We start from the raw sequence: 26353 nt of genomic DNA, 5'->3' as shown, positions 1-26353 counted from the left end.
GCTTTCATTGAAATGTATCTGACAATTATATATATATTTTAACATTCAGTTGGATGTGGACTGAGGAATTACAAGTAGCAAGAAACAATATTACATTTTGGAAAACCATTGGTTAGGGCCTCCACAATAGGTCAATGTGAAACATGTGATTTCTCTTCTCTCTGTTGCTCAAAATATGCTGCACACGTCCTGGTTGCAAAATTCCAAGATGTCTGTCAGAGAGAAAATGAATACATACATTGGCTACTTTATAGTCAATAACATTTCAACAGTACACGGTTTCAGTATAAACATGCACATGATAAAGTATCAATTTCCACCTGAGTGTGTGCAGTTGAAGACACTCTCTGCTAGTCTGTAGAACTCATCTCCAAGTATGGTGCGGTAGTCCAGGTGACTGGTGTGGATGAGGCACTGAGTGGCGTCTTTAAACAGCAGATCACTCTCTCCATACTGCTGGGACTGAAACAGCCTGAATTCTGTGTCTGGGTTGGATGCCAGAGTCTCCTTCAAGGGATGGGAACATTTGGAATGGCTTGTTAGAAGAAAAGAAAATTGTATGAAATTAATACAACGTCGCCAGAATAATTAGGTTGGTTTAGATTCCTGTTTGTCTGACTCCTCAGTCTCACCTGTGACTTCATGAGGAAGTCATAGACGCGAGAAGTGAGCACAGGTCTTGTCATGATGATGTTGGGTGGGATGGCTCCTAGGTTACAGTTCTCCCATTCAGATAAAGGTTCCCGCCGGCCATCCCCACACAAAAGCTCAAAGTCCCATGACAGCCACCCATCCGCCCACCCACTGGGGCTCAGACCTGGAGCACAACACAAACAAACAAAATGTAAAATCAAAAGTATCACAAACCAAATGAGGAAAAACAAGAACATTATGGCAGAACCTGTAACTGTTTGCCTGAACATATACCAATATTACTTCATGGTGTGTGTGAGTGTGGTGGCCATATGTAGCCTAACTATGTATAAGAGTTGTATGAGGTTCTCACTGAGGATGTTGCTCTCTAGATTGTGCTGCTCAACAAAGGCCACATCTCCATAGCTCTTCCCACTGGCATCTCCCACCAGGCACCTGCACAAATAACCATGGGGCAACGTCATAACATCACAACAAATCTTTCACATTGCCAGGTTTCTGTAAAGCACTGTGACAACTTGATGTAAGATTGAATGACTGCATTTTCTATCCATGAACAATGAATACAAACATGCAACAAGAGAGCCACCACTCACCTCAAAGCCCCCATGTTGCCATAGTAACGCTCATTGTGGTTGTCTGCACAGCGTTTGGTGGCAGCCTCCCCAGTGCCCCCCATACACACTTTACAGAGGTTTCCCTGAGAACCAGGGAGACAGCCCTTCCAGAACACCTCGTTATACACTAGGAGAGATGAGCAGAATACACATCCTCACCAAATATCAGGCTATTGTGCTATAAGAATTTTGGGTCATTTCATGTTGTAGTCTACACAAGGCTAAAATTGTGATTTGCGGTATACCAGAGCTAGTTAACTACATACTAGTACACAAAAACACAATATAAAACGCAACAATTTCAACAATTTACAGTTACAGTTCATATAAATTCATTAGGCCCTACACTATGGATCTCACATGATTGAGCAGGGAACCAGCCATGGGTGGGCCTTGGAGGACATAGGTCCACCCACTTGGGAGTCAGGCCCAGATTTGGTACCATTCTCCAGATCGGTGCCGTGACCCAATCCTGTCTCGGAGCTCTACGGACAATTCCTTCGACCTCATGGCTTGGTTTTTGCTCTGACATGCACTGTCAACTGTGGGACCTTATATACACTACTGGTCAAACGTTTTAGAACATCAACTCATTCAAGGGTTTTTCTTTAATTGTACTATTTTCTACATTGTAGAATAATAGTGAAGCCATCAAAACTATGAAATAACACATGGAATCATGTAGTAACCAAACAAAGTGAAACAAATCAAAATATATTTTCTATTTGATTATTCAAATAGCCACCCTTTGCCTTGATGACAGCTTTAAACACTCTTGGCATTCTCTCAACCAGCCTCACCAACAGTCTTGATGGATTTGCCACATATGCTGAGCACTTGCTGGCCGCTTTTCCTTCACTCTGCAGTCCGACTCAATTTGGACTGAGGCGGAGGTAGCGGTCCTGCTGCTGGGTTGTTGCCCTCCTACGGCCTCCTCCACGTCTCCTGATGTACTGGCCTGTCTCCTGGTAGCGCCTCCATGCTCTGGACACTACGCTGACAGACACAGCAAACCTTCTTGCCACAGCTCGCACTGATGTGCCATCCTGAATGAGCTGCACTACCTGAGCCACTTGTGTGGGTTGTAGACTCCGTCTCATGCTACCACTTGAATGCTGGTGGTGCTTTCACTCTAAAGTGACCAAAACATCAGCCAGGAAGCATAGGAACTGAGAAGTGGTCTGTGGTCACCACCTGTAGAACTACTCCTTTATTGGGGGTGTCTTGCTAATTGCCTATAATTTCAACCTGTTGTCTATTCCATTTGCACAACAGCATGTGAAATTTATTGTCAATCAGTGTTGCTTCCTAAGTGGACAGTTATATTTCACAGAAGTGTGATTGACTTGGAGTTACATTGTGTTGTTTAAGTGTTCCCTTTATTTTTTTGAGCAGTAAATATAAACACACAGGAAAGGGAGATGCAACTGCCAGGAAGGAACGGTACCTTGGTTTGGTTCACAGGGAGAGGTGTTGTTGTGTTCCAGGCTGAGGGTGTGTCTAAAGGGCAGAAGCCAGCCTGCAGGGCTGTACATGTGGCCGTGGCAGGAGCGCCTGCCCCCAAAGTTCCCAAAGAACACACCCCTGGTGGAGCGCTTCACGACCGCCACACCAACGACGGACGGCAACACTGTGGGGACACAAGGAGCGGCTTAGAATAAAATCATGTACATTTACAGACGAATGGACTTCCCTTCTGTTCAGCTCACCATCCGTCTCTAAATGGCCTGCTTTTACAGCTCCTCCCTCAGCCGGTACGCACGTCTTCCCTGAGAGACGCGGAGATAGAAAGAGTCGACGACAGAAACTGACTGCAGTGAGCGTCCATGATAAATAACTAGTTCTGTAACCATTACATTATTATCAGCCATACCATAATACTCTGTTACCACGGGGACAAGGCCACATTTCCCAGCGATGAATGCGTGTGTGGCGTCCAGCGAGACAGCATCCACCTCATCTCTCTGTGACAACACAGTAAGTGGAGATCGAGATGTAGGGCGGCATAGAATGACAGTAGGTTATGGATAGGGTTATGATTGTCCACACCCTGTAGTTTTATCTTAGTCTGCTTACCTTAATCTTCTCGACACAATCGCTCATGGAGATGGCTCTAACACACACCAATGGGTCTGACTTAATGCTGAGAGCCCACTGCTCACATTTCTTCTGTTCTGCATTGCTAATGCAGCACCAACGCACAACACTGTCCTCCAATGAGCTTCCTATAGATACACAACAGAATAACAAATATTTAGTTATGATGCATAATGTAGCAGCAAATTAGTTTTCCCAATGAGCAGCCTACATACACCCCCACTGCCCATGTGGGTAGGTAGGCACCTTCATGTCCAAGGCCTTTGAGGAGAGCCACATAGTCCAGCCCCAGCACCTGACTGATGTCCTTGTTATCCTCTAGGATGGACAGCTTCTCTGTGACATCCTTGAAGAGCAGATCAGCGGCGCCGAACGGAGCAGAGTCAAAGAGCTGGAAACGCTGCCTCTCTCTACCCCGCCGGCCAAACACCATCTGATAGGAAATCCATCGGACATTCTCTCAGCAACAAAAATACAAACAAGGGACATACTATGATGACACATGCACGTGGATGGATACAAATGTGATATACACTGATGTTAAATACAGTGGACACGCTTTCCCTTGCAAACGCAACCCTGTTTCACAAGTGGTCATACTGAGTAGAGGGCTGGAGGCCCTGAGCTGTCCCGACAAGTCCCACATCTGCTGCTTCTAGAAGTGGTTGAAGACAGAATGGTGTACTACCTGTGCTGCCGCCAGGAACTTGCGTGCGATCTTACGAACATTGAGTCGAGTGACCATGCCCTGACCTGGTCCCCTTCCCAGGTTGCAGGTCCCATAGTGGCTTAGTGGCGCACGGGTACCATCAGTACACAGCAGCTGGTAATCCTTCCTCTCACTCTCTGGAAGAGAAAAACAACAGGGATAGAGATAGAGCAGAGGGGGATGTTTCAACAGCTATTTGACTAGTCTTGAGAAAGAACTCTGAAGTACTTGAATGGTAGTTGTGTATTGTTCCAGAATATATATATTTTTTGTGTACCTTCAATACCCTCCAGGGCTGTATGGTCCACAAAAGCAACATCCCCTGCCCCAGTCTTGAGACACCTGATAGACAAAGAGAATAATTTTAAAATGACCATATCATAATCATTGTGTCTGTCCTGATATGACCCTCCCATGTGACCTGAGCGCCCCCTGGCTGTTGTAGAATGGTTCGCCATGTGCCGTTTCACAGTGGAAGTTGCGCTTGGCGATGTAGGACTTCTGACCCTGACACAGGGCACACAGGACGGGTGCTATGGCAGCCGCCCCAGGAACACAACTAGCATTGAAGAAGGTACTGACCGCTGCCAAAGAGAAGAGTGGGGTTAGAGACCATTCCTTTGTAGCGGAGGGGATTTGGAATCATGCTCTCGTGATAAGTTAGGCCTGCCTAAGACTTGGAAGCCCTACTGTCGGCCTCTGACTTTGAGCATGTCCTTTTAAGATGTTGGAATAGCGAGCAGGAGTCCCGGTTTCTAATGCCACCAGAAACACCAGCGTTTCCTAAACTCTGTCCCAGGGACTTCAAGGGGTGCACGTTTTGGTTTTTGCCCTAACACTACACAGCTGATTTAAATAATCAACTAGTCATCAAAAGAAAACGTGTGCCCCTTGGGGTCCCCAGGACGGAGTTTTGGAAACGCAGTTTAAAATGTAACAATCTCTAGTGGACAGATTCTCATGGACAGATGAAACGGCGAGAACCTGTCAAGGCTCACTTTGTTTTCTTCCGAAGTGAGCAATCGTTAACGGCATTCCCCCCCAGAAGTAAAACAGAAAATGACAAACTTTTGCGAGATAATTTTACTTCTGGGTAACCGAGATTACACTTAACAAAATTATGATTCAACAGTTGAGGGATATGTCGGTCTATGTTCTTACCCAGACTGAGTGGCTGCTCCTCTGCCCAGGTCAGGTAGTTGCGGGACAGCAGGAAGCCCAGGGGTAGACTCCAGCCTGCCGTCCAGCGGGCCCCAGTATGACAGCTTCTCTGGCCCTGCAGGGAGCGCACGTCCAGGGTGCTGTTCCTCACCACCGCCACCGACAGAATACAGCCTCCTGGGCAAACAGGTGACAGATATACAATAAACTGACACAGGGACACAAAATGTCATAAACAAAAATAGAAACTGGGTGGTTCGAGCCCTGAATGCTGATTGGCTGAAAGCTGTGCTATATCAAACCGTATATCATAGGTATGACAAAACATGTATTTTCACTGCTCTAATTACATTGGTAACCAGTTTATAATAGCAATAAGGGACCTCAGGAGTTTGTGGTGTATGGCTAATATACCACAGCTAAGGGCTGGATATCCAGGTACTCCGCGTTGCATCGTGCTTAAGAACAGCCCTTAGCCATAGTATATTGGCCATATACCACACCTCCTCGTACCTTATTGCTTAAATGTTTCCCGTACACAGATTGTGCCTAGTTCTGGACTAAAAGGATCCAAATCTTAAGTGTCGTTAACCAACCGTCCCTGTAGATCTCCTTGGCAATGGCAGTGAGGCCAAACTGCTTCACTGCAGTGTAGACTTCCCCTGCATCCAATGTTACCATGTCAGCACGGTTAGCCTGGAGGAAAGGCATCAGATACAGTTGGCTATGAAGGAGCATCTGTATGGTAAACCTGCCCTGTCTGAAATCAGTATCAGCATTAACAAGAGTGGTTAGGGCAAATAGTGAGTCTTTCTGGTATCTGGAGAGAGCAGGTATTTCCTGACCCTGATCTTGTTGATGCAGTCGGTGGTGCTGTAGGCTAGGACACAGGAGAGCCTTGCGAATGCTGCCACAGCAGCAGGAGGCAACACTGCCACCAGGGCCTTGGCCAGCTCAGCACACTTCTTCTGCTCCTGCTCAGACACCGTGCACCAGCGCATCTTCTTACCTAAAACAAAAGGGAATTAAAACTGGGTTTAAGGATAGTAATATTAGGACCTAAGAAATAGCGTCAATATTAACCTGCATGCATAACTCACTATTTCCTTTCCAACTGGAAATAAATAAACTGCTGTAGAGGGAGAATACATTGTTACAATACTGTATAAGATTAATTAAAATGTATAGGACCACAACATTTTCAGAACAATCCCTTAAATTAGGTGAAACCACAAAAACACGAATATATTTGAAAAAGGCAACATTATCCAGCAAGGCTAACCAAACGATTAACAATTGGGATTTTGAGTACCACCACCCAAAACTATACTAGATTGGATGAACACTTACCCCAACTATAGTGAAGGCAGATGAAAATTATTAGAATGGCATGCATTGCCCTCATTTTGGTCTCTGAAAAGGACTGAAGAGCCGAACAAACCAAACGCAGTTTACTTCACGCAGCGAGGTTGGCGGACCCCTTCCAATTCGTCCTGAAATCCGTCTTCATAATTCAACATTATTTCTTATTACTACAGGCGACCTAAAGAAATCAAACTATTGTGCAAGCGTAGAACTTTCGAAATAGCCAAAAATAGAGGATTCTGCGCCACTACTCAGCGCGCATCTGGAAAATATTTCCATGTAACGTCACGCGGACGACTCGCATCCAAGCACTTTTACGCGTTTGAGGTCTGTAGAACTTCTGCCAGTATCTCACACCTCCAGTTTGTTTGGCTTATCGTGGTGAATACATTGAATGCATGATTATGTAATAATAAAATTCGAGTGTTATATTTATTTTGGTAATAGTTTTGTGAAAAACAGTCCAGTACTGCAAAGTTTAATGCAGAAAATACCAACATAATTGAGCATGTAGCAAATATTTTATTAAATGTACAAACACCAGAACATTATGCATAACAAAAAGCCATTACAGCATAGTCAAGTCAAACATAAATCAAACACAGCTGCCTTGCCATGCCATTATTTTTCAGTCCAACCGATTATCACCAAGATTAGGGTTTTAAATTCAAAAGCTTCAATAGAACAATTTCCATACACCTTCCTCTATTTTGAATAATTATGTTTTTATACTATAAAAAAACAACCAGTGCAGAATGGCAACATGTCATTCTCTTACACCACTGGGGCGACCATGGTCCGGTCTGTCATCTAGTGTGGTGGACAGAGTAATGATCAGTAGCCCCATGCTCTGGAGGCCTGCTGAGAACGGCCTGTCCCTGTCCCAGTCCCTGTCCCTGTCCCTGTGGCTGTGCTGCTGTGGAGAACACTCTCTATCCTGTGGATCCTGGCAGCATTCAAGATATTTACAGGCTTCTGCTCTGCCAGCTCAGCTGACAGCCTGCCAATACACTCCATCTGTCAATAACAATACAAAGAGCTGGAAATGAATCTGGAATGACCACAACATGGGAAAAATCGTTGCACAATATGGCATGGTTATTATATACTTGACTTGCAATAAATTCTGACTGCTCTGTTTTCATAGCTGAAGATTTATGGCTCACATGAAAATGACACCACCAGAGGAATGCATGCTAAATCAAAGCCATCAGTTTAGTTATTCATTTAGAAGTGGATAGGAAACCAATGAAAAAAGTATTACTTCAATGATTGGTTCTGGTTTTCTTTATGGACTGGTGTAACGGCAGTCTAAGTCGTCCTCCTCGGACGAGGAGAGGCGAGAAGGATCGGAGGACCAATGTACAGCGTGGTAAGTTTCCATGATTTAATAACATGAAAACAATATACAATTACAAAATAACAAAACAAACTAACCATCACAGTCCCGTGTGGCAAACACTGACACAGAAAACAACCACCCACAAATCCCCAACACAAAACAAGCCACCTATATATGATTCTCAATCAGGGACAACGATTGACAGCTGCCTCTGATTGAGAACCATATTAGGCTGAACACAGAAACAGACAAACTAGACACACAACATAGAATGCCCACCCAGCTCACGTCCTGACCAACACTAAAACAAGCAAAAGACATAAGCACTATGGTCAGGACGTGACAACTGGTGAATAGCCGGTATACTTTTTTCCCCTCTCCATTTTTTTCTCTCTTCATAAACACCACCATTGTTTTTGTTAATAAATCCTTAATTACTCTGCCTTAAAAGACATTGTAGCCCTTACATATATACCAATGACCGCAGCATCTTCCCTTCAAGTCTTACCTCATCCAGCCTTTGACTGATTGTGTTTCTCTCCGCAGTCTCTCCCTCACCTCCACTCGTCTTCAGCCAGCTTCTCAAAACCTCTTCAAGTCTTAGCTACAGTGGCTTGCAAAAGTATTCACCCCCCTTGGCATTTTTTCTATTTTGTTGCCTTACAACCTGAAATTAAAATGGATTTTTGGGGGTGGTTTGTATCAATTGATTTACACAACATGCCTACCATTTTACATTTACATTTTAGTCATTTAGCAGACACTCTTATCCAGAGCGACTTACAGTAGAGCGCATACATTTTATTACATTTTACATACTGAGACAAGGATATCCCTACCGGCCAAACCCTCCCTAACCCGGACGACGCTATGACAATTGTGCGTCGCCCCACGGACCTCCCGGTTGCGGCCGGCTGCGACAGAGCCTTGGCGCGAACCCAGAGACTCTGGTGGCGCAGCTAGCACTGCGATGCAGTGCCCTAGACCACTGCGCCACCCGGGAGGCCATAACCACTTTGAAGATGCAAAAAAAAAAAATGTGCATAACTATTCACCCCCCAAAGTCAACACATTGTAGAACCACCTTTTGCAGCAATTACAGCTGCAAGTCTCTTGGGTGACTCTATAAGCTTGGCACATCTAGCCACTGGGATTTTTGCCCATTCTTCAAGACAAAACTGCTCCAGCTCCTTAAAGTTGGATGGGTTCCGCTGGTGTACAGCAATCTTTAAGTCATACCACAGATTCTCAATTGGATTGAGGTCTGGGCTTTGATGAGGCCATTCCAAGACATTTAAATGTTTCCCCTTAAACCACTCAAGTGTTGCTTCAGCAGTATACTTAGGGTCATTGTCCTGCTGGAAGGTGAACCTCTGTCCCAGTCTCAAATCTCTGGAAGACTGAACAGTTTTCCCTCAAGAATTTCCCTGTATTTAGCGCTATCATCAGTCCTTCAATTCTGACCAGTTTCCCAGTCCCTGCCGATGAAAAACATCCCCACAGCATGATGCTGCCACCACCATGCTTCACTATGGGGATGGTGTTCTCGGGGTGATGAGCGGTGTTGGGTTTGCGCCAGACATAGTGTTTTCCTTGATGGCCAAAAAGCTACATTTTAGTCTCATCTGACCAGAGTACCTTCTTCCATATGTTTGGGGAGTATCCCACATGCCTTTTGGCGAACAAAGTGTTTCCTTATTTTCTTCTTTAAGCAATGGCTTTTTCAGGCCACGCTTCTGTAAAGCCCAGCTCTGTGGAGTGTACGGCTTAAAGTGGTCCTATGGACAGATACTCCAATCTCCGCTGTGGAGCTTTGCAGTTTCTTCAGGGTTATCTTTGGTCTCTTTGTTGCCTCTCTGATGAATGCCCTCCTTGCCTGGTCCATGAGTTTTGGTGGGCGGCCCTCTCTTGGCAGATTTGTTGTGGTGCCATATTCTATCCATTTTTTTAATAATGGATTTAATGGTGCTCCGTGGGATGTTCAAAGTTTAAAATGTTTTTTTTATAACCCAACCCTGATCTGTACTTCACCAAAACTTTCCCCTGACCTGTTTGGAGAGCTCCTTGGTCTTCATGGTGCCGCTTGCTTGGGGATGGAAATTTCAGAATTTTTGGTGGCCTTCCTAAGCTTGGTGGTGCCCCTTGCTTAGTGGTATGGCAGACTCTGGGGCCTTTCAGAACAGGTGTAGATATACTGAGATCATGTGACACTTAAAGTCCACCTGTGTGCAATCTAACCAATTATGTGACTTCTGAAAGTAATTGGTTGCGCAAGATCTTATTTAGGGGCTTCATAGCAAAGGGGGTGAACACATATGCACGCACCACTTTGCGTTTTTGTTGTTGTTGTTGAAACAATAAAAATTTCACTTCACCAATTTGGACTATTTTGTGTATGTCCATTACATGAAATCCAAATAAAAATATATTTAAATTACAGGTTGTAATGCAACAAAATATGAAAAAACGCTAAGGGGAATTAATACTTTTGCAAGGCCCTAGAAACACACACACACAAATCCACCAGAATGTATAAACAAGGTCTATCAGAAATGTTAATCACAGACCTGTGGGTCCTTACTGGAGTTGCTTGCAGTCCTGTTGGAAGCGCTGCATGTCCAGGTGGATATTGAGCAGCTCTCTGGTCCAGGTGGGATCCACATCCTCAGTTAACACATCTTCTACATCAGCCTCTGGCTGTTGATGGAGGATGGTGAACTCATTGGGGGGCAGTAGTGAGGAGTCTGACCCATGAGCCACTAGGCTGCCTTAGCTATATATTTTTTTATATTGCAAGAAAGAAAAATCTTATTCAAAACAAACACACATGTTTTTGAAATATAGTAACCGCTACCTTCGTTTGAGTGTGGGTGGTCATGAATGAGGAGTGGGGTAGTCTGGTCTACTGATCCATAATGTGGTGCTGTTGGGAGACTGAAATGGGGGCGCTGGGCGTGCCAGCATGGGACTGATGGGGAGGGAGGCTGCAGCAGGGTGGAGGCTCGCTGTCACTGGGACCTGGGTTGGAGGTGGTAGAGGAGTTGCAGCTCTTTGACCGGGGAGTACAGCAGAACTCTAGGCCGTCGTGGTTGTCATCTGGAAGCACGCACCGCCACCCTGCACACAGAGAGAGTTACTGTAAGACTCCCAAGGATTGGAGACATAGGGCCAGTTTCCCAGACAAACATTAAGCCTTGCCCTGGAGTAAAAAGGGATTTGAATTGAGATTCTCCATGTATTCGGAAAACCCTCCCCGTAAGGTTTAGGGTCTGATGTTGACATAGTGGCCACCAGTACAGGTGGTTGAGTGTGCGGTCTCTCGCTCCCTGCGCCACTGAGTCTATGTCCGGCTGTGGGTGAGGCCCTCTGCACCAGGGCTGGGCAAACAGGTCACACTCTGGACCATTACACTGGATCTTCGCAGCTAGCTAGCTGCTACCGAGTGGCTATCACCCTTGTCCAGAAGCATGCACCAGTTAGCCTCAAGCTAGCCTCGAGCTAGGCCCATCTCCCGACTAGCAAATGAAGTACACCAACTACAATACCTCTCTTGACAATAAGCCTGGACCCTTTGTCGACACGGAGCCCCGCCGATCTATCACAACTGGTCTGCCGATGTGCTCTCAACCGGCCTCTGCGTCGTGGATGTTGGTGATGATCCATCTGCTAGCCCCGGCCCACTAGCTTCCTGAACGCCGTGTCTCCCGCTCGCCTAGTGTAGTAATCGACTACCCAACGGCTCCCTATTTCATCTATTGCTGCTCATTGGACCCTATGATCACTCGGCTACACAGCTGATGCCTGCTGGACTGTTCATTAACACGGTACTTCATCTTGTTTATCTGTCGGCCCCAGCTTCGAACTCAGGCCCTGCATGTAGCTAACTGACCCTCTCTGCCCATTCATCGTCATTTACCCATTGCTGTCGTCTTAGCTGTTTCCCCGTTGTGGTCTTAGCTCTCCCAATCAACACCTGTGATTGCTTTATGCCTCTCTCTACTGTCAATATGCCTTGTATACTGTTGTTTAGGGCAGCTCTCATCGTTTTATTTTACTGCAGAGCCACTAGTCCTGCTCAACATGCATCAGATAGCCCCCTTGTCCCACACATGCAGAGACCACACCTAGCTTAACTGGCGCCTCCAGAGATGCAACCTCTCTCATCGTCACTCAATGCCTAGGTTTACAACCACTGTACTCGCACCCTACCATACCCTTGTCTGTACACTATGCCCTGAATCTATCCTACCACACCCAGAAATCTGCTCCTTTTATTCTCTGTTCCCAAAGCACTAGACGACCAGTTCTTATAGCCTTTAGCCGTACCCTCATCCTACTCCTCCTCTGTTAATGTAGAGGTTAACCCAGGCCCTGCAGCCTCCAGCATCACTCCCGTTCCCCAGGAACTCTCATTTATTGACTTCTGCTACCGTAAAAGCCTTGGGTTTATGCATGTTAACATCAGAAGCCTCCTCCCTAAGTTTGCTTTATTCACTGCTTTAGCACACTCCGCCAACCCTGATGTCCTAGCCGTGTATGAATCCTGGCTTAGGAATGCCACCAAAAATTCTGAAATTTCCATCCCCAATTACAACATTTTCCATCAAGACAGAACTGCTAAAGGGGTCGGAATTGCAACCTACTGTAGAGATAGCCTGCAGAGTTCTCATACTATCCAGGTCTATGCCCAAACAGTTCGAGATTCTACTTTTAAAGATCCATCTCTCCAGAAATAAGTCTCTCACTATTGCCACTTGTTATAGACCCCCCCTCAGCTCCCAGCTATGCCCTGGACACCATATGTGAATTGATTGCCCCCCATCTATCGTCAGAGTTCGTACTGCTAGGTGACCTAAATTGGGATATGCTTAACACCCCAGTCATCCTACAATCTATGCTAGATGCCCTCAATCTCACACAAATTGTCAAGGAACCTACCAGGTACAACCCCAAATCCGTAAACACGGGCACCCTCATAGATATCATCCTGACCGACTTGCCCTCTAAATACACCTCTGCTGTTTTCAACCAAGATCTCAGCGATCACTGCCTCATTGTCTGCGTCCGTCATGGGTCCACGGTCAAACGACCACGCTTCATCACTGTCAAACGCTCCCTAAAACACTTCTGCGAGCAGGCCTTTCTAAATCGACCTGGCCCGGGTATCCTGGAAGGATATTGACCTCATCCCATCAGTAGAGGATGCCTGGTTGTTCTTTAAAAGTGGGAATAGTCCCCGCGATATGAAACTTTTCAGGGAAGTCAGAAACCAATACACAGTCAGTTAGGAAAGCAAAGGCTAGCTTTTTCAAACAGAATTTTGCATCCTGCAGGACTAATTCCAAAAAGTTTGGCCGTCTTTCCTTCCAGTTCCCTGCTGCCAATGACTGGAACGAATAGCAAAAATCACTGAAGCTGGAGACTCATATCTCCCTCACATCTTAAATAAGCATGCCCCATTCAAGAAATTTAGAACTAAGAACAGATTAGCCCTCGGTTCACTCCAGACTTGACTGCCCTTGACCAGCACAAAAACACCCTGTGGCATACTGCACTAGCATCGAATAGTCCCTGTGATATGCAACTTTTCAGGGAAGTCAGGAACCAATACACACAGTCAGATAGGAAAGCAAAGGCTAGCTTTTTGAAACAGAATTGTGCATCCTGCAGCACTAATTCCAAAAAGTTTTGGTACACTGTAAAGTCCATGGAGAATAAGAGTACCTCCTCCCAGCTGCCCACAGCACTGAGACTAGGAAACACTGTCACCACTGATAAAGTGGATTTCAATAAGCATCTCTACAGCTGGCCATGCTTTCCACCTGGCTACCCCAACCTCGGGCCAACAGCTCTACACCCCCCCGCAGCAACTGGCTCAAGCCCCCCCGCTTCTCCTTCACCCAAATCCAGACAACCGATGTTCTGACGGAGCTGCAAAATCTTGATCCCTACAAATCAGCTGGACTAGAAAATCTGGACCCTCTCTACCTAAAATGATCCGCCACCATTGTTGCAACCTCTATTACTAGTCTGTTCAACCTCTCGTATCGTCTGAGATTCCTAAAGACTGGAACGCAGTCACGGTTATCCCCCTCTTCAAAGGGGGAGACACATGAGACCCAAACTGTTACAGACCTATATCCATCCTGCCCTGTCTTTCTGAAGTCTTCGAAAGCTAAGTGAACAAACAGATCACCGACCATTTCGAATCCCACCATACCTTCTCCGCTATGGAATCTAGTTTCCGAGCTGGTCACGTGTGCACCTCAGCCACACTCAAGGTCCTAAACAACTAAATAACCGCCATCGATAAAAGACAGTACTGCGCAGCCATCTTCATCAACCTTGCCAAGGCTTTCGACTCTTGTCAATCACCGTATTCTTATCGGCAGACTCAACAGCCTTGGTTTCTCTAATGACTGCCTCGCCTGGTTCACCAACTACTTCTCAGAGTTCAGTGTGTCAAATCGGAGGGCCTGTTGTCCGGACCTCTGGCAGTCTCTATGGGGATGCCACAGGGTTCAATTCTCGGGCTGACTCTTTTCTCTGTATATATCAATAATGTCGCTCTTGCTGCAGGTGATTCCCTGATCCACCTCTACGCAGACGTCACCATTCTGTAAACATCTGGGCCTTCTTTGGACACTGTTATCAAACCTCCAAACGAGCTTCAACGCCATACAACACTCCTTCCGTGGCCTCCAACTGCTCTTAAATGCTAGTAAAACAAAATGCATGCTCTTCAACCTATCGCTGCCCGCACCCACCCACCCGACTAGCATCACTACTCTGGACGGTTCTGACTTAGAATATGTGGACAACTATAAATACCTAGGTGTCTGGCTAGACTGTAAACTCTCCTTCCAGACTCATATTAAGCATCTCCAATCCAAAATTAAATCTAGAATTGGCTTCCTATTTCGCAACAAAGCCTCCTTCACTCATGCTGCCAAACATACCCTCGTAAAACTGACCATCCTACCGATCGTTGACAGCGATGTCATTTACAAAATAGCCTCAAACACTCTACTTGGCAAATTGGATGCAGTCTATCACAGTGCCATCCGTTTTGTCAAAGCCCCATATACTATCCACCACTGCGACCTGTTTGCTCTTGTTGGCTGGTACTCGCTACATATTCGTCGCCAAACCCACTGGCTCCAGGTCATCTATAAGTCTTTGCTAGGTAAAGCTCCACCTTATCTCAGCTCACTGGTCACCATAGCAACACCCACCCGTAGCACACACTCCAGCAGGTATATTTCACTGGTCATCCCCAAAGCCAACACCCACTTTGGCCGCCTTTCCTTCCAGTCCCCTGCTGCTAATGACTGGAACGAATTTCAAAAATCACTGAAGCTGGAGACATATCTCCCTCACTAACTTTAAGCGTCAGCTGTCAAAGCAGCTTGCCGATCGCTGCAGCTGTACAACTACAGTGGGGAGAACAAGTATTTGATACACTGCCGATTTTGCAGGTTTTCCTACTTACAAAGCATGTAGAGGTCTGTAATTTTTATCATAGGTACACTTCAACTGTGAGAGACGGAATCTAAAACAAAAATCCAGAAAAATCACATTGTATCAAATACTTGCTCTCCCCACTGTACCTACCCCATCCCCAAATTTGTTTCTTTTCTTTTGCACACCAGTATTTCTACTTGCACATCTTCAGATGCACATATCACTCTAGTGTTAATTGCTAAATTGTAATTACTTTGCCACTATTGGCCTATTTATTTCCTAACCTCCTTACTTCATTTTGCACACACTGTATACAGATTTTTCTATTGTGTTATTGACTTAACGTTTGTTTATCCCATGTGTAACTCTGTTGTTTTTGTCGCACTGCTTTGCTTCATCTTGGCCAGGTTGCAGTTGTAAATGAGAACTTGTTCTCAACTGGCCTACCTGGTTAAATAAAGTTTTGTTTTTTTAAACCTCACTGCTATGGTTTCCACTGCTATGGTTTCCACTGCAACACCACCCCTGGAGACACCGCGAAGAACTCTGTAGAGCACAAAAAAGACAGGCTTGATACAGTTCCACACAGACAAGACACACTAGAATAATAAAACACAGCATCTGCTCACACACATCTGCTCCTGGCTGTGCAGTGCTATGTTGGTGCAGAAGCTGCCCATGTGAGCGGCGTGGGCCACCCCTTTCCTCAGAAGCTGGTCTCTATAGAACTGGCAGCCTGCGCCAGCCTCTCCTGCTTCCGGTGCTGCTCCGCGACCCACAGCCTCCAGCACCTGGAACAGAACACACCAGGGGATCTTCCGTCTTATTCAGTGTGTCTGAGGACTATACACTATTCTATACGTTTCCACTCTATTCACCAGGGGATGTCTCATTCATTATGTCTATCGAGTCCCTTTCATATCCTTATTCCAGCTGTGGCCTGGATATCATCAATGAGGAAAATAGGTCTCTGACTTTACACCCATTAGCCTAGTCACAGAGCCGTTTGTGCGGTCTTGCTAACTCCTATGGTCATTGGAAAGATAGCACAAACAGATCTGGACCCAGGCTGTACATTAACAAGGTCAGCAGTTGTAATCATACAGACAAACAGAGACAGGGATAATATTTCATGTGTTTTAGTTAGGCTGAAGGCCAGCTGCCAGTGAAGTATGTGTCCAGGTGTTACCTTGGCCTGCAGACTGAGGGACCAATGCCAGAGGGCCAGTTCTGTCTGCTCAGCCGCTCTCCTTCTGTGCTGCAGCTGTGCAGGCCAGGGAAGAAAAACACAGTTACATAACAGCCAGGAGTTCACCCGACACTCAGCTCACAGATGGATCATAGAAAGAGATCATTAAAGCCAAAAAACATCCGAAAACACTATTTTTCAATTAAATCATTGTATTTTAAAGTAACTTGAACACAATTACTCACATAAGTCTTGGTAAGTTGACCTTTAATATTTGAAATAACTATGTTAAAACAGCAATAACCTCACCTCAATGTTCCAGCGTGCAAAAAAAAAAAAAAGAAAGAGCTGGCATGTATTGTTTCAAATCAAATTTGATTTTATTTGTCACATGCGCCGAATACAACAGGTGTAGACCTTACAGTGAAATGCTTACTTACAAGCCCTTAACCAACGATGCAGTTAAGAAAATACCAAAAAAAATTAAATTAAGAACGTAGTAAGAGATAAGAAAAACAAATAATATGGAGCAGCAGTAAATAACAATAGCGGGGCTATATACAGGGGGTACCGATACAGAGTCAATGTGCGGGGAACTGGTGTCGAGGTAATTAACATAATTATGTACATGCAGGTAGGGTTGTTAAAGTGGCTATGCATAGATAATAAGACAGTAATAGCAGCGCGGGGGGGTGCAAATAGTATAGGGAGCCATTTGATTAGCTGTTCAGGAGTCTTATGGCTTGTGGGTAGAAGCTGTTTAGAAGCCTTTTGGACCTAGACTTGGCGCTTCGGTACCGCTTGCCGTGCGGTAGCAGAGAGAACAGTCTATGACAAGGGCCTTCATCTGACACCGCCTGGTATAGAGGTCCTGGATGGCAAGAAGCTTGGCCCCAGTGATGTACTGGGCCGTACGCACTACCCTCTGTAGTGCCTTGCGGTCGGAGGCCAAGCAGTTGCCATACCAGGCAGTGATGCAACCCGTCAGGATGCTCTCGATGGTGCAGCTGTAGAACCTTTTGAGGATCTGAGGACCCATGGCAAATCTTTTCAGTCTCCTGAGGGGGAATAGGTTTTGTTGTGCCCTCTTCATGACTATCTTGGTGTGCTTAGACCATGTTAGTTTGTTGTTGATGGGGACGCCAAGGAACTTGAAAATCTCAACCTGCTCCACTACAGCCCTGTCGATGAGAATGGGGGCGTGCTCGGTCCTCCTTTTTCTGTAGTCCACAATCATCTCCTTTGTCTTGATCACGTTGAGGGAGAGGTTGTTGTCCTTGTGTAACCGATTTGAAATGCCTAGCTAGTTAGCGGGGTGCGAGCTAATAGCATTTCAATCGGTGACGTCATTCGCTCTGAGGCCTTGAAGTAGTTGTTCCCCTTGCTCCGCAAGGGCCGCGGCTTTTGTGGCGCGATGGGTAACGATGGGTGGGTGTCAGTTGTTAATGTGTGCATAGGGTCCCTGGTTCAAGCCCAATTAGGGGTGAGGAGAGATCATGGTCAGGTCTCTGACCTTCTATAGGCTGTCTCATCATTGTCAGTGATCAGGCTGTTGTCATCGGCAAACTTAATGATGTTGTGTGAGTTGTGCCTGGCCGTGCAGTAATGAGTGAACAGGGAGTACAGGAGGGGCCCCCGTGTTGAGGATCAGCGTGGCGGATGTGTTTTTACCTACCCTTACCACCTGGGGGCGGCCCGTCTCAACATTGAGTGTCCCGTTTCTTGCATCACCTAAATAAGGACCACATGAAAAACACAATATTAAAACACAGACTAACATAGGATCAGAATGTATCAAACACCACACAACAGACTCGAACGCAGTACCTTATAGCTCTGCTGATGCTGCCGGTACATAGTCCACAATCTGAACATACTGCAAAGAAGAGAGTGGTGCCTTTTGGTTTTCTCCATGCCTGTACTCTCCTCCACAACCGCTCTGCTTCGCTCCCGCCATCTCCTGAAAGTCCCCTGCTGCCTCACTGAGACATACAACATGGTGGCAGTAGGCTTCAAATTTCAGTGGAGGCTTCATTCAATGCGCCAGGAGACTGATCTAACAGAAAATAGCATCGAATAATGAACAATTTGTCTTCATCTTAGTATCTCTTTACCTTTATCCATGCGACTCGGAGCCCTGCTCACTGCCGGTGACGGTTTGACACAGGATGTGGCTTTCCTCCATGCCAACAGCACCTATAGGAAAATAAATGACATTTGTTGGTGAGTATTTCACACTGGCTTGAGCAGTAGTTGCAGTCAGAATCAGTCGTGGTGACAGTTCTGATAACATACGAAGCAGTAGAAATAAATTAGAAGCCAAGTCATTGAGCTTCTATAAAACTTTCAATGAAGCCTGAGACTTTATCATAGGTAATAGATAGAGCTGCTCTAACACCTTATCCTGAACAGTGCCGATAGTGGTTCTCTGCCCTCTTCTCACTGCTCCTGGCTGCTGCAGTCTCCTTCCACACATGCAGAACCCTCCTGGGAAGACGTAATACAAGAGTCGGTCAGAAAGATTACCAAAATCAAAATTCCAAGTAAGAGACGGTGGATAAAGAGATTGAGATGGTGGATCCATTTGGGTTGATACTGGAGGAAGTCATGCTGATGCAGGCTGTAGCGCTCCTCTACAAGCTCATCGACCTGCTGTGTCTGGAGGTGATGCCACCACAGGGGATCATAGGCAGAGAAATTACAGCACGTCCCCCCGTACACAAACAAGGCAGGGTGGAGTATATTCTGCGAGGAGCATCAATCAGGTCAGACGACACATGATGACCAAATGAATGAACAATAGAAATGTTAACTAACAACATTCAGAACAGTTAACGTATAAATAAGGATGGGCAACTTTGAGGGGTGCATACACACATCCATACCCACACATGCAGTCAGAGCCGGCCCGAGCCTTTTGGCGGGGCCCCACCTCGTGAGCAAAACATTTTAGTGCCCCCCCCTCTTGACAGCGGAGCAATTTTTGTTGTTGTTTAAGTTTTAAAGTTAATTTCCTGCAATGCTACAGATTTTGACACGGGGCGGAGAGAAATGTTAGCAGTTTTTAATATGATATCTGAGTGAGTGACTCCCAAAATCAAATGGGGGCCCCCTTTGGTAATTCGACCATGATTAATACAAGTTTAGATAGCACGCCGCTAGACTAACTTATCAATCTAATACATTTTAGCTGACATGGGCTAATTGAGTGACTCTCAGTGACATAAGATAAACTGATGATGCAAAACCAAATTTCGAAGCTGCACCTTGTGTATTCTACCATTCTAACTGTCAAACGTTCAGACCCAGAGTTCCTAAAAAAATATATATATTTATAGCCCATCCGTGATGTATATGATGTGAGCTCTGTTGTGCCTTCCAGGCCTGTAAGGTGTGTTTGAGAAGTCTGACTCATGCCATGAAGACAATCTGATCCAGCCTGCTGTTCTTCTCTCCTCTGTGCTGGACACACTGACATCACAAAGAATGTAGGATTACTCTGGAGAAACCAAACAGAGCAAGGCTAATGGTAACTATGCTGTACCTCACTCCAGCCACTCAGGGCGCGTCACACACAACACACATTCCCATGTCGATCTGCCTGCTCCTCTCGGTTTCGCCTTAAGACATACATAAAAACCAAACACACTTGAAGGATTAACCAAAATCTCAAAAGGGTCTAATCAAATCCTGTTAAGAACAAACCCGTCTACATCTTTCTGAACCAGTTGGTCCCCAACAGTCAGCGTGAATAGCAGGTCATTAACATGCATTATAACCACAAGACAAATATCATCCTGATCCTTACTGATATTTTACAGTCAGTCGTACAGTACCTGTCCCGGATCATGGTGACGTTGTCCTTCCACTGGCTCAGTGTGTTGTGGACTACAGTATGGTGGTCCAGTATGTCAGAGACTCTCTGTTTCTCCTTCCTCACCCTCCACTGCCAGTGGTGCCAGGCTCTAGTCAAACACGACCTCTATTCATGCAGCAAGGCCCAAAGCGCAGGACAGCTGGGCTCTGTCTGGGTGTATGGCTGTACCATGATGGTGTGTGTGTGTCGGGACAACTGTTCTACTATCCTCTCAGCCAGCCTCTGCTCCTTTCTCTCCTCTGAATGTCCCCACCAGGTGTAAAAGGCCCAGGTGTACTGGCGCTGCCCACAGACGGTTAGAGTGTGTCACACATTAAGACACATGTCATCATCATCATCACCACCACCACAAGGCTAGCTATATGTATTCATAAATGTAGCCCAGGACCCTTTTTCAAAAAAATGTATAATAGTAGTAGTGCTGATCTAGGATCAGTTTTGCTTTTCAGATCATAATTAATAAGATCACATGGACTGGTTGGACCTGATCCTAGATCAGCACTAGTTCAGAAACAGGATGTGATTATGGGGTTGTGTCGTCTCGCCTCTCCCTGTGCTGTTTCCTCTGGCAGGTAAACTCAACCCAGGAGTTCAGACACTGTGGAAAGATGTGGTTCGCAAACCAGGCCTGAGCACGACGCTCCAGACCCTACAACCACACACAGTAATGTACAGGTAACTGCCAAAATAACAGAACCACTTGAGTAATAAAGTGCATTGAAAGCAGGTGCTTCTACACAGGTGTGGTTATAAGTTGATTAAGCAATTAACATCCCATCATGCTTAGGGTCACGTACAAAAATGCTTGGCAGGCCATTATTTTAGCTACCATAGCTATGCCTCCATAGTATAACAATGCCCCCATTTATAAGGCACAAGCGGTCACTGAATGCTTTGATGATCATGAAAATGATGTCAACCGTATGCCATGGACATCTCAGTCCCCAGATCACAACCCAATTGAACACTTATGAGAGATTCAGAGTGGCGCTTGAGACAGCGTTTTCCCACCATCAACAAAGTACGAAATTATAGAATTTTGCGTGGAAGAGTGCTGTCGTATCCCTCCAATAGAGTTCCAGACACTTGCAGAATCTACACCAACTGAAGGTGCATTGAAGCGGTTCTGGCTTGTGGTGGAGTCAACGCCCTATTGAGACACTTTATGATGGCGGTTCCTTTATTTTGACAGTTACATGTAGGTGTGTGTGTACCTGCATGTGTCAGTGCTCAACAAGCCGCTCTCTCCGTGATTCAAGCAGTAGCTCTGTAGTGACGTGCGGTCCAGAGAAACTACTTTCAGAATTACTCTTCGAATAACACACTAGTTGTCTGGGAAGTCAAAAAAACATGTGCATGGACAGTGTCGCTGAAATTTGCTAAAAGGAGCCTGCCAACCTGTTGTGGGTGTGTGTAATCTGCATCAGTGTCTGAAGTACCCCATCTTCAGCTTCCTCCAGACGTTGCTGCCAGAGTATCCAATACATGCCTGTAAGATACAGAGAAAACACATAACATAGCAGATGTGGTACTAACTCCGGAACAATTCAATTAACTATTATTTCCTGGGAGGGAACTTCATGTGTGATGATGAATGGTACATACAAGACACATAACAACATAGAACACAAAAACATGTAGGATACAGTATAAAGGATTAGAAGCAATCACAGGGTATATACACACATGTATACAAATAAAACTGATACTAATGCAGGGTGAATATACTAACATGGATATTATAGTACTGTAGCAGCATAACTCTTACAGTGTGATGATGACGCTGGACAGCGATGTTCTTGTTGAGTCGATGAGTATCTGAGCGATATTAAAGGGCCAGACTTCTCAGACCAGCGTGCTGCAGACAGAACAAATTAGAGACAGAAAGTTAAGGAATACTCTGTGGTACAGCAACTTGTCTATGGACCGAGTATTGCAGAAATAATTCAGAAGTGCTTTGCTCCATGTCACCAATAGATGGCAGTGTTGGTGTTAACTTGCTGCTGCCTGATCTCTCTGACTCCTGCATGCACAACTCCACATCTGCACATAAGCTCAGGAAATTCACTTAATCTTCTTGCAATATGTTGCGAAGTATGATGTTGAGGTGGATGAGGGCACATGAAGTTTACCATAAGGTGAGGATTCTTAATGTTGTTCTTGCAATAGTGTGTGACTTCACATCGGTCAGTATGTGTGTGGTAGGATAGTGTCTCCAGCGCTCCAGTGGCCTGCGCTGTATGCTGAATTGTGCCAGATGGTCAACACCCTGCTCTCTGTCCACCTCTCTGTAGTCCACATCTCCACACATACCAATACCTCAGGACCAAGCAGAGTTGCCAGGCTCGCACAGCAACAACTGAAACACAGGAGGTAGACCAATACATGAAGATAAACAACAACAGAAAGCAATGGTAATGTGAATGCAAGTTCTAGAGGACAACAGGCAGGATCTGTAGTATGTTTGAGACAACCCAAGTTTGGCTACAATTGTCAATATAAGTTTCTGATAACCTAAATTGGGAGTATATTATCCTGGACCATGAATGCCATCCAGTGATTGTAATAAGAGGTACAGTAGTACACATGATTAACAGAAGATGGCACCTTGTGGTTTCCTCTTAGCTTGGCGGAGGTGAACGTAGCTTATCCAGGCATGAACATAGTGCCTATGACAGAATAACAATGCATCATACCTCCCAGTCTGCCACATAGTCCACACCCAACTGTATTGGGGAAACACACATCAGCAGTAACACAGGCTGCCCCCTCCCCTTTTACTCACAAATTATTATATTGTCAAACACATATATAATCACTCACGCAATGACTGTATGTAGGATGCTCACTAACCTCCCAGAGGCAGTGTATTGTTCCTAATTCAAAGTAATTTCAAATAAAATGTACAAAAATAGCATTTATCAGTCATAATGCCTCACCGTAGAGCTGTGAGTTTCTGGAACTGAAGAGCAGATTATTGCATCCTGTGTTTCATCCTCATGTACACTTCCCAGCTGTCCCAAGCCACACGCAGACACCGCCTCTCAGCTGGCATACAGGAGCAACTCTTGTTCCTGCTGTGACACAACATGCCCTGCCAGCCATTACTGCTGGAGTCCATCATTTTCAGAAGAGAAACATTCATCCTGATTAAAACCAAAACCACAATCATGCCAGTTCATACCAAAACATGTTGCTTTTTTTTGGTAATAATGTAATTTCCACAAACAGACTTTCTCCGTAAGTACTGATGGGCATGTATGGTCACCCCACAGCTGAGCAGCAGGTAGAGGGTAAAGCCGGACCCTGACCTGTAATGGCACTCTGCCCTCACTGTGAGCCTCAACTCCCTCCTAGCTGTCCACCACTCATCCTTCCAGCTCCACCCTGCGATGTGAGACCTACAGATTGGACAAGGTAACATTCTTCCAGTTAGCGAACTCAGGCTACACACAGTGGATATATTAACAGCATAGCATCAATAGCTTAACCAATGTTATTTCCCCACCATTTGGAATTTACATTGTAATGCATTATAAATTCAAGCAGTGATGTAACCTGTCTAATCTATAGGGTATTCCTGAGAAAGTGCACCTGGCTTTGTAAGGATGAACCCATCCAAAGGTCTTCTGCATCCATAGTTTGAGGAACTCCTTGCAAGGTGCCTGGAAGAAAGACCGATTTCAGGGATGGCCAACTCCAGTCACTTAACATACAGTACCTTAAATCAGTGGTTCCCAACGTTTTTCGGTTACTGTACCACCAACTGAAGTTTGCTCTGGTCAGGGGGTACCCCTGAAATACGTCCTCGTGTACATTCTACCCGTAGGCTTATGGTCTCATGAGTTCTCAAGTACCCCCAGGGGTACATGTATTTGTGGTTAGTGCCATTTCGAATCCTTGGGACGTCCTAGCCCTTGATTGTGACTCTCAGTTCCATTACATAACACATAAGAGTAATTGGACTCTAATATTTTTTTATTAGAAGGATTCTTTCTCGCTGATAAAAGATAAGGGCAATATGTTTCGAAATCCGTATCACAAGCGATGATTATTGACGTTTCTAAAACAACCCGTCGGGATTGTAGCTAGTTCAGGTGAGGTAGACTTGGGCGAAGCTAATTAGCCGGAAACTGTAGATCGAAGGCAGAACATCGCCTAGAGTTTGAGAGCTACACCTACCCATTTTAACTTCAAATGGGATAGGGACGTGCCAGGGATTCCAGATAGAAAATGCATTTTATTTGAAGGGGGTACTTCTCACCTTATTCTCGGCTCCTTGTTTTCCACCTTGGTTCCATGTGTATCCGACTTTATAACTGGATATAGCATTGAGTGGAGCTCCTTTTGTACCAGATGTTTGGTTTTTGGGTTCCTCTACCTCTGGAAGTCATTGCCACAACAGTTGCCTAGCTAACTATCTGAGAACACTAACGTTACTCACTAGCTCGAACTACTGGCTGTCATTCAGATTACTAACTTCTTCAACTAGCCGAACAGAAATCACCCTTTCATTATCTTCATATGAATAACGTAGCTACCATTACATTTTCTGAATTCCCTAACTAGTTTCACGTCTATAGCTAGGTTTCCAACCAATTTGGGGCAGATTTTCATGCGAATAACCTCAAATCTGCCCAAAACAATATGCATCTCCCACCAGAGATGTTTTAATCAAACCAAAGATTATGGAAAACTGACAAGACTACATGTCTCTTCGCCCTGACAATGGGAGTCGTTCACAAAGTGGCACGGCTGGCTGTCTAGTTCCCGCCTATTCTTTGGATTGGTTGATACATCTATTTATTGTAATTTGTTTTTAATATTCGATGAGGGTTGTTAACTTCAACCGCCTGTATTCAATGACGAGAGATTATATGCTACAGCCACATTACATGAATACGACGCTAAACCATCTCGAGACAACTCGAATTTAAAGTGTTTTTTTTCTCAAAGTTACTGGGATGTCACGTGTCCAATTTATATCAGTATACGCGTAACAATTTAAGCATTACGAAACTTCTATTCGATCAAATAAACCTCAGGTAGAAAATAAGCCATTACATTTTCGTTGAACGAATTCGACACTCGCGGTTTTATTTTCGCTGACATTTTTTGGGCTGTCGTTTCTCGTTTAGCCTTTTCCTCTGTGATTTGTCGCCACATGGTTTGTTTACGTTTCCTCTGTTGTAGTTAGATGGGGTAGGCCTACATCTCCATCCAGTGGTCGTGTCAGGGAAAACAGCTGTTGACAACCGAAGCATTAGCTAACCCTAACACTTTTTCATAACCTGCTACATTAATTCACATATCCTGCTGCGTTAGTTCTCGTAACCTGCCACGTTAATTATCCTAACCTGCGACGTTAATTATCCTGACTGCTTTGTAAACAAACCATCTGTGCCCAAAATCATCAGTATCACCACACCTGTTAAATTAGCTATCTTTGTGAGATTAATATAATTTATTTTTAACAAATTGTTTGATGCTTCTGTCATACCCAGTGAAATGAATAAACATGCGGATCTTTATGGTGGAACCAATGACGGTGAAGTTACCACCACTCACAGTGACCTCGTGTTGTCTTGCAAACGTTACTGTAGCAACCCTCTGTACAAATACTGAACTGATGAGCGTGATGTAAATCACATCGAATTTTACCCTAAAATGACAGGGTATGGTATCATTTACAAATAAATAAAAAATGTGGATGTTTTGAGTAGCATTTGGTTGGCCTATACGTCAAATTATTAATTAAGGAAAGGGCTAGTTTGTTTAAAAGTACATTGAAAGTATGACAATTATCGATCAGTTTGGGCTTTCATCGATCCGCTATGTAATGTCAACAATTAGCTGGCCATACATAATGCCTGATATA

The 26353-nt window shown here is 45.1% G+C and overlaps 1 protein-coding gene across 19 annotated transcripts; it reads right to left on the bottom strand.

Annotated features, from left to right (window-relative positions):
• Nucleotides 1-2: 2 nt before the first annotated feature.
• Nucleotides 3-25766, bottom strand: sxph (saxiphilin). Of its 19 annotated transcripts, none has more exons than XM_055912537.1 (34): nt 24740-25757; nt 24070-24140; nt 23787-23876; nt 23415-23552; nt 23083-23144; nt 22244-22834; nt 21874-21964; nt 20435-20757; nt 18997-19085; nt 18713-18794; nt 18426-18580; nt 18274-18329; nt 16599-16673; nt 16043-16200; nt 15892-15955; nt 10800-11062; nt 7868-10642; nt 6589-7620; nt 6084-6247; nt 5835-5934; nt 5239-5415; nt 4499-4661; nt 4355-4419; nt 4057-4214; nt 3615-3801; nt 3348-3496; nt 3145-3235; nt 2981-3040; nt 2719-2901; nt 1251-1398; nt 1007-1089; nt 633-817; nt 321-507; nt 3-212 (listed from the first exon to the last, which is right to left on the bottom strand). In XM_055912537.1, the coding sequence occupies exons 18-34, from the start codon at nt 6641-6643 to the stop codon at nt 169-171; spliced, it is 2199 nt and encodes a 732-aa protein (XP_055768512.1). In that variant the 5' UTR covers nt 6644-7620; nt 7868-10642; nt 10800-11062; nt 15892-15955; nt 16043-16200; nt 16599-16673; nt 18274-18329; nt 18426-18580; nt 18713-18794; nt 18997-19085; nt 20435-20757; nt 21874-21964; nt 22244-22834; nt 23083-23144; nt 23415-23552; nt 23787-23876; nt 24070-24140; nt 24740-25757; the 3' UTR covers nt 3-168. The 19 variants fall into 19 exon arrangements, with proteins under 19 accessions (XP_055768512.1, XP_055768519.1, XP_055768407.1 ...); XM_055912544.1 differs by having other exon boundaries at nt 8454-10642; XM_055912432.1 differs by having other exon boundaries at nt 6589-8612; nt 10513-10642.
• Between the last annotated feature and the right edge of the window lie 587 nt (nt 25767-26353).

The sequence above is a fragment of the Salvelinus fontinalis genome, chromosome 3 (assembly GCF_029448725.1).
Source record: "Salvelinus fontinalis isolate EN_2023a chromosome 3, ASM2944872v1, whole genome shotgun sequence".
NCBI classification, from domain to species: Eukaryota; Metazoa; Chordata; class Actinopteri; order Salmoniformes; family Salmonidae; genus Salvelinus; species Salvelinus fontinalis.
The sequence above is the reverse complement of the archived record's forward strand: the minus strand, read 5'-3'. Positions and strand labels throughout refer to the sequence as shown.

What these genes read in the sequence shown, in the direction of transcription:
- sxph (XM_055912438.1), bottom strand. Translation starts at nt 6,643, where the DNA reads ATGAGGGCAATGCATGCCATTCTAATAATTTTCATCTGCCTTCACTAT. An exon ending in AACAGCCAGGGGGCGCTCAG is followed by an intron (nt 4,420 to 4,498) that starts GTCACATGGGAG and finishes TTTGTCTATCAG; the next exon opens with GTGTCTCAAGACTGGGGCAG. An exon ending in AGGCCATTTAGAGACGGATG is followed by an intron (nt 2,902 to 2,980) that starts GTGAGCTGAACA and finishes GTGTCCCCACAG; the next exon opens with TGTTGCCGTCCGTCGTTGGT.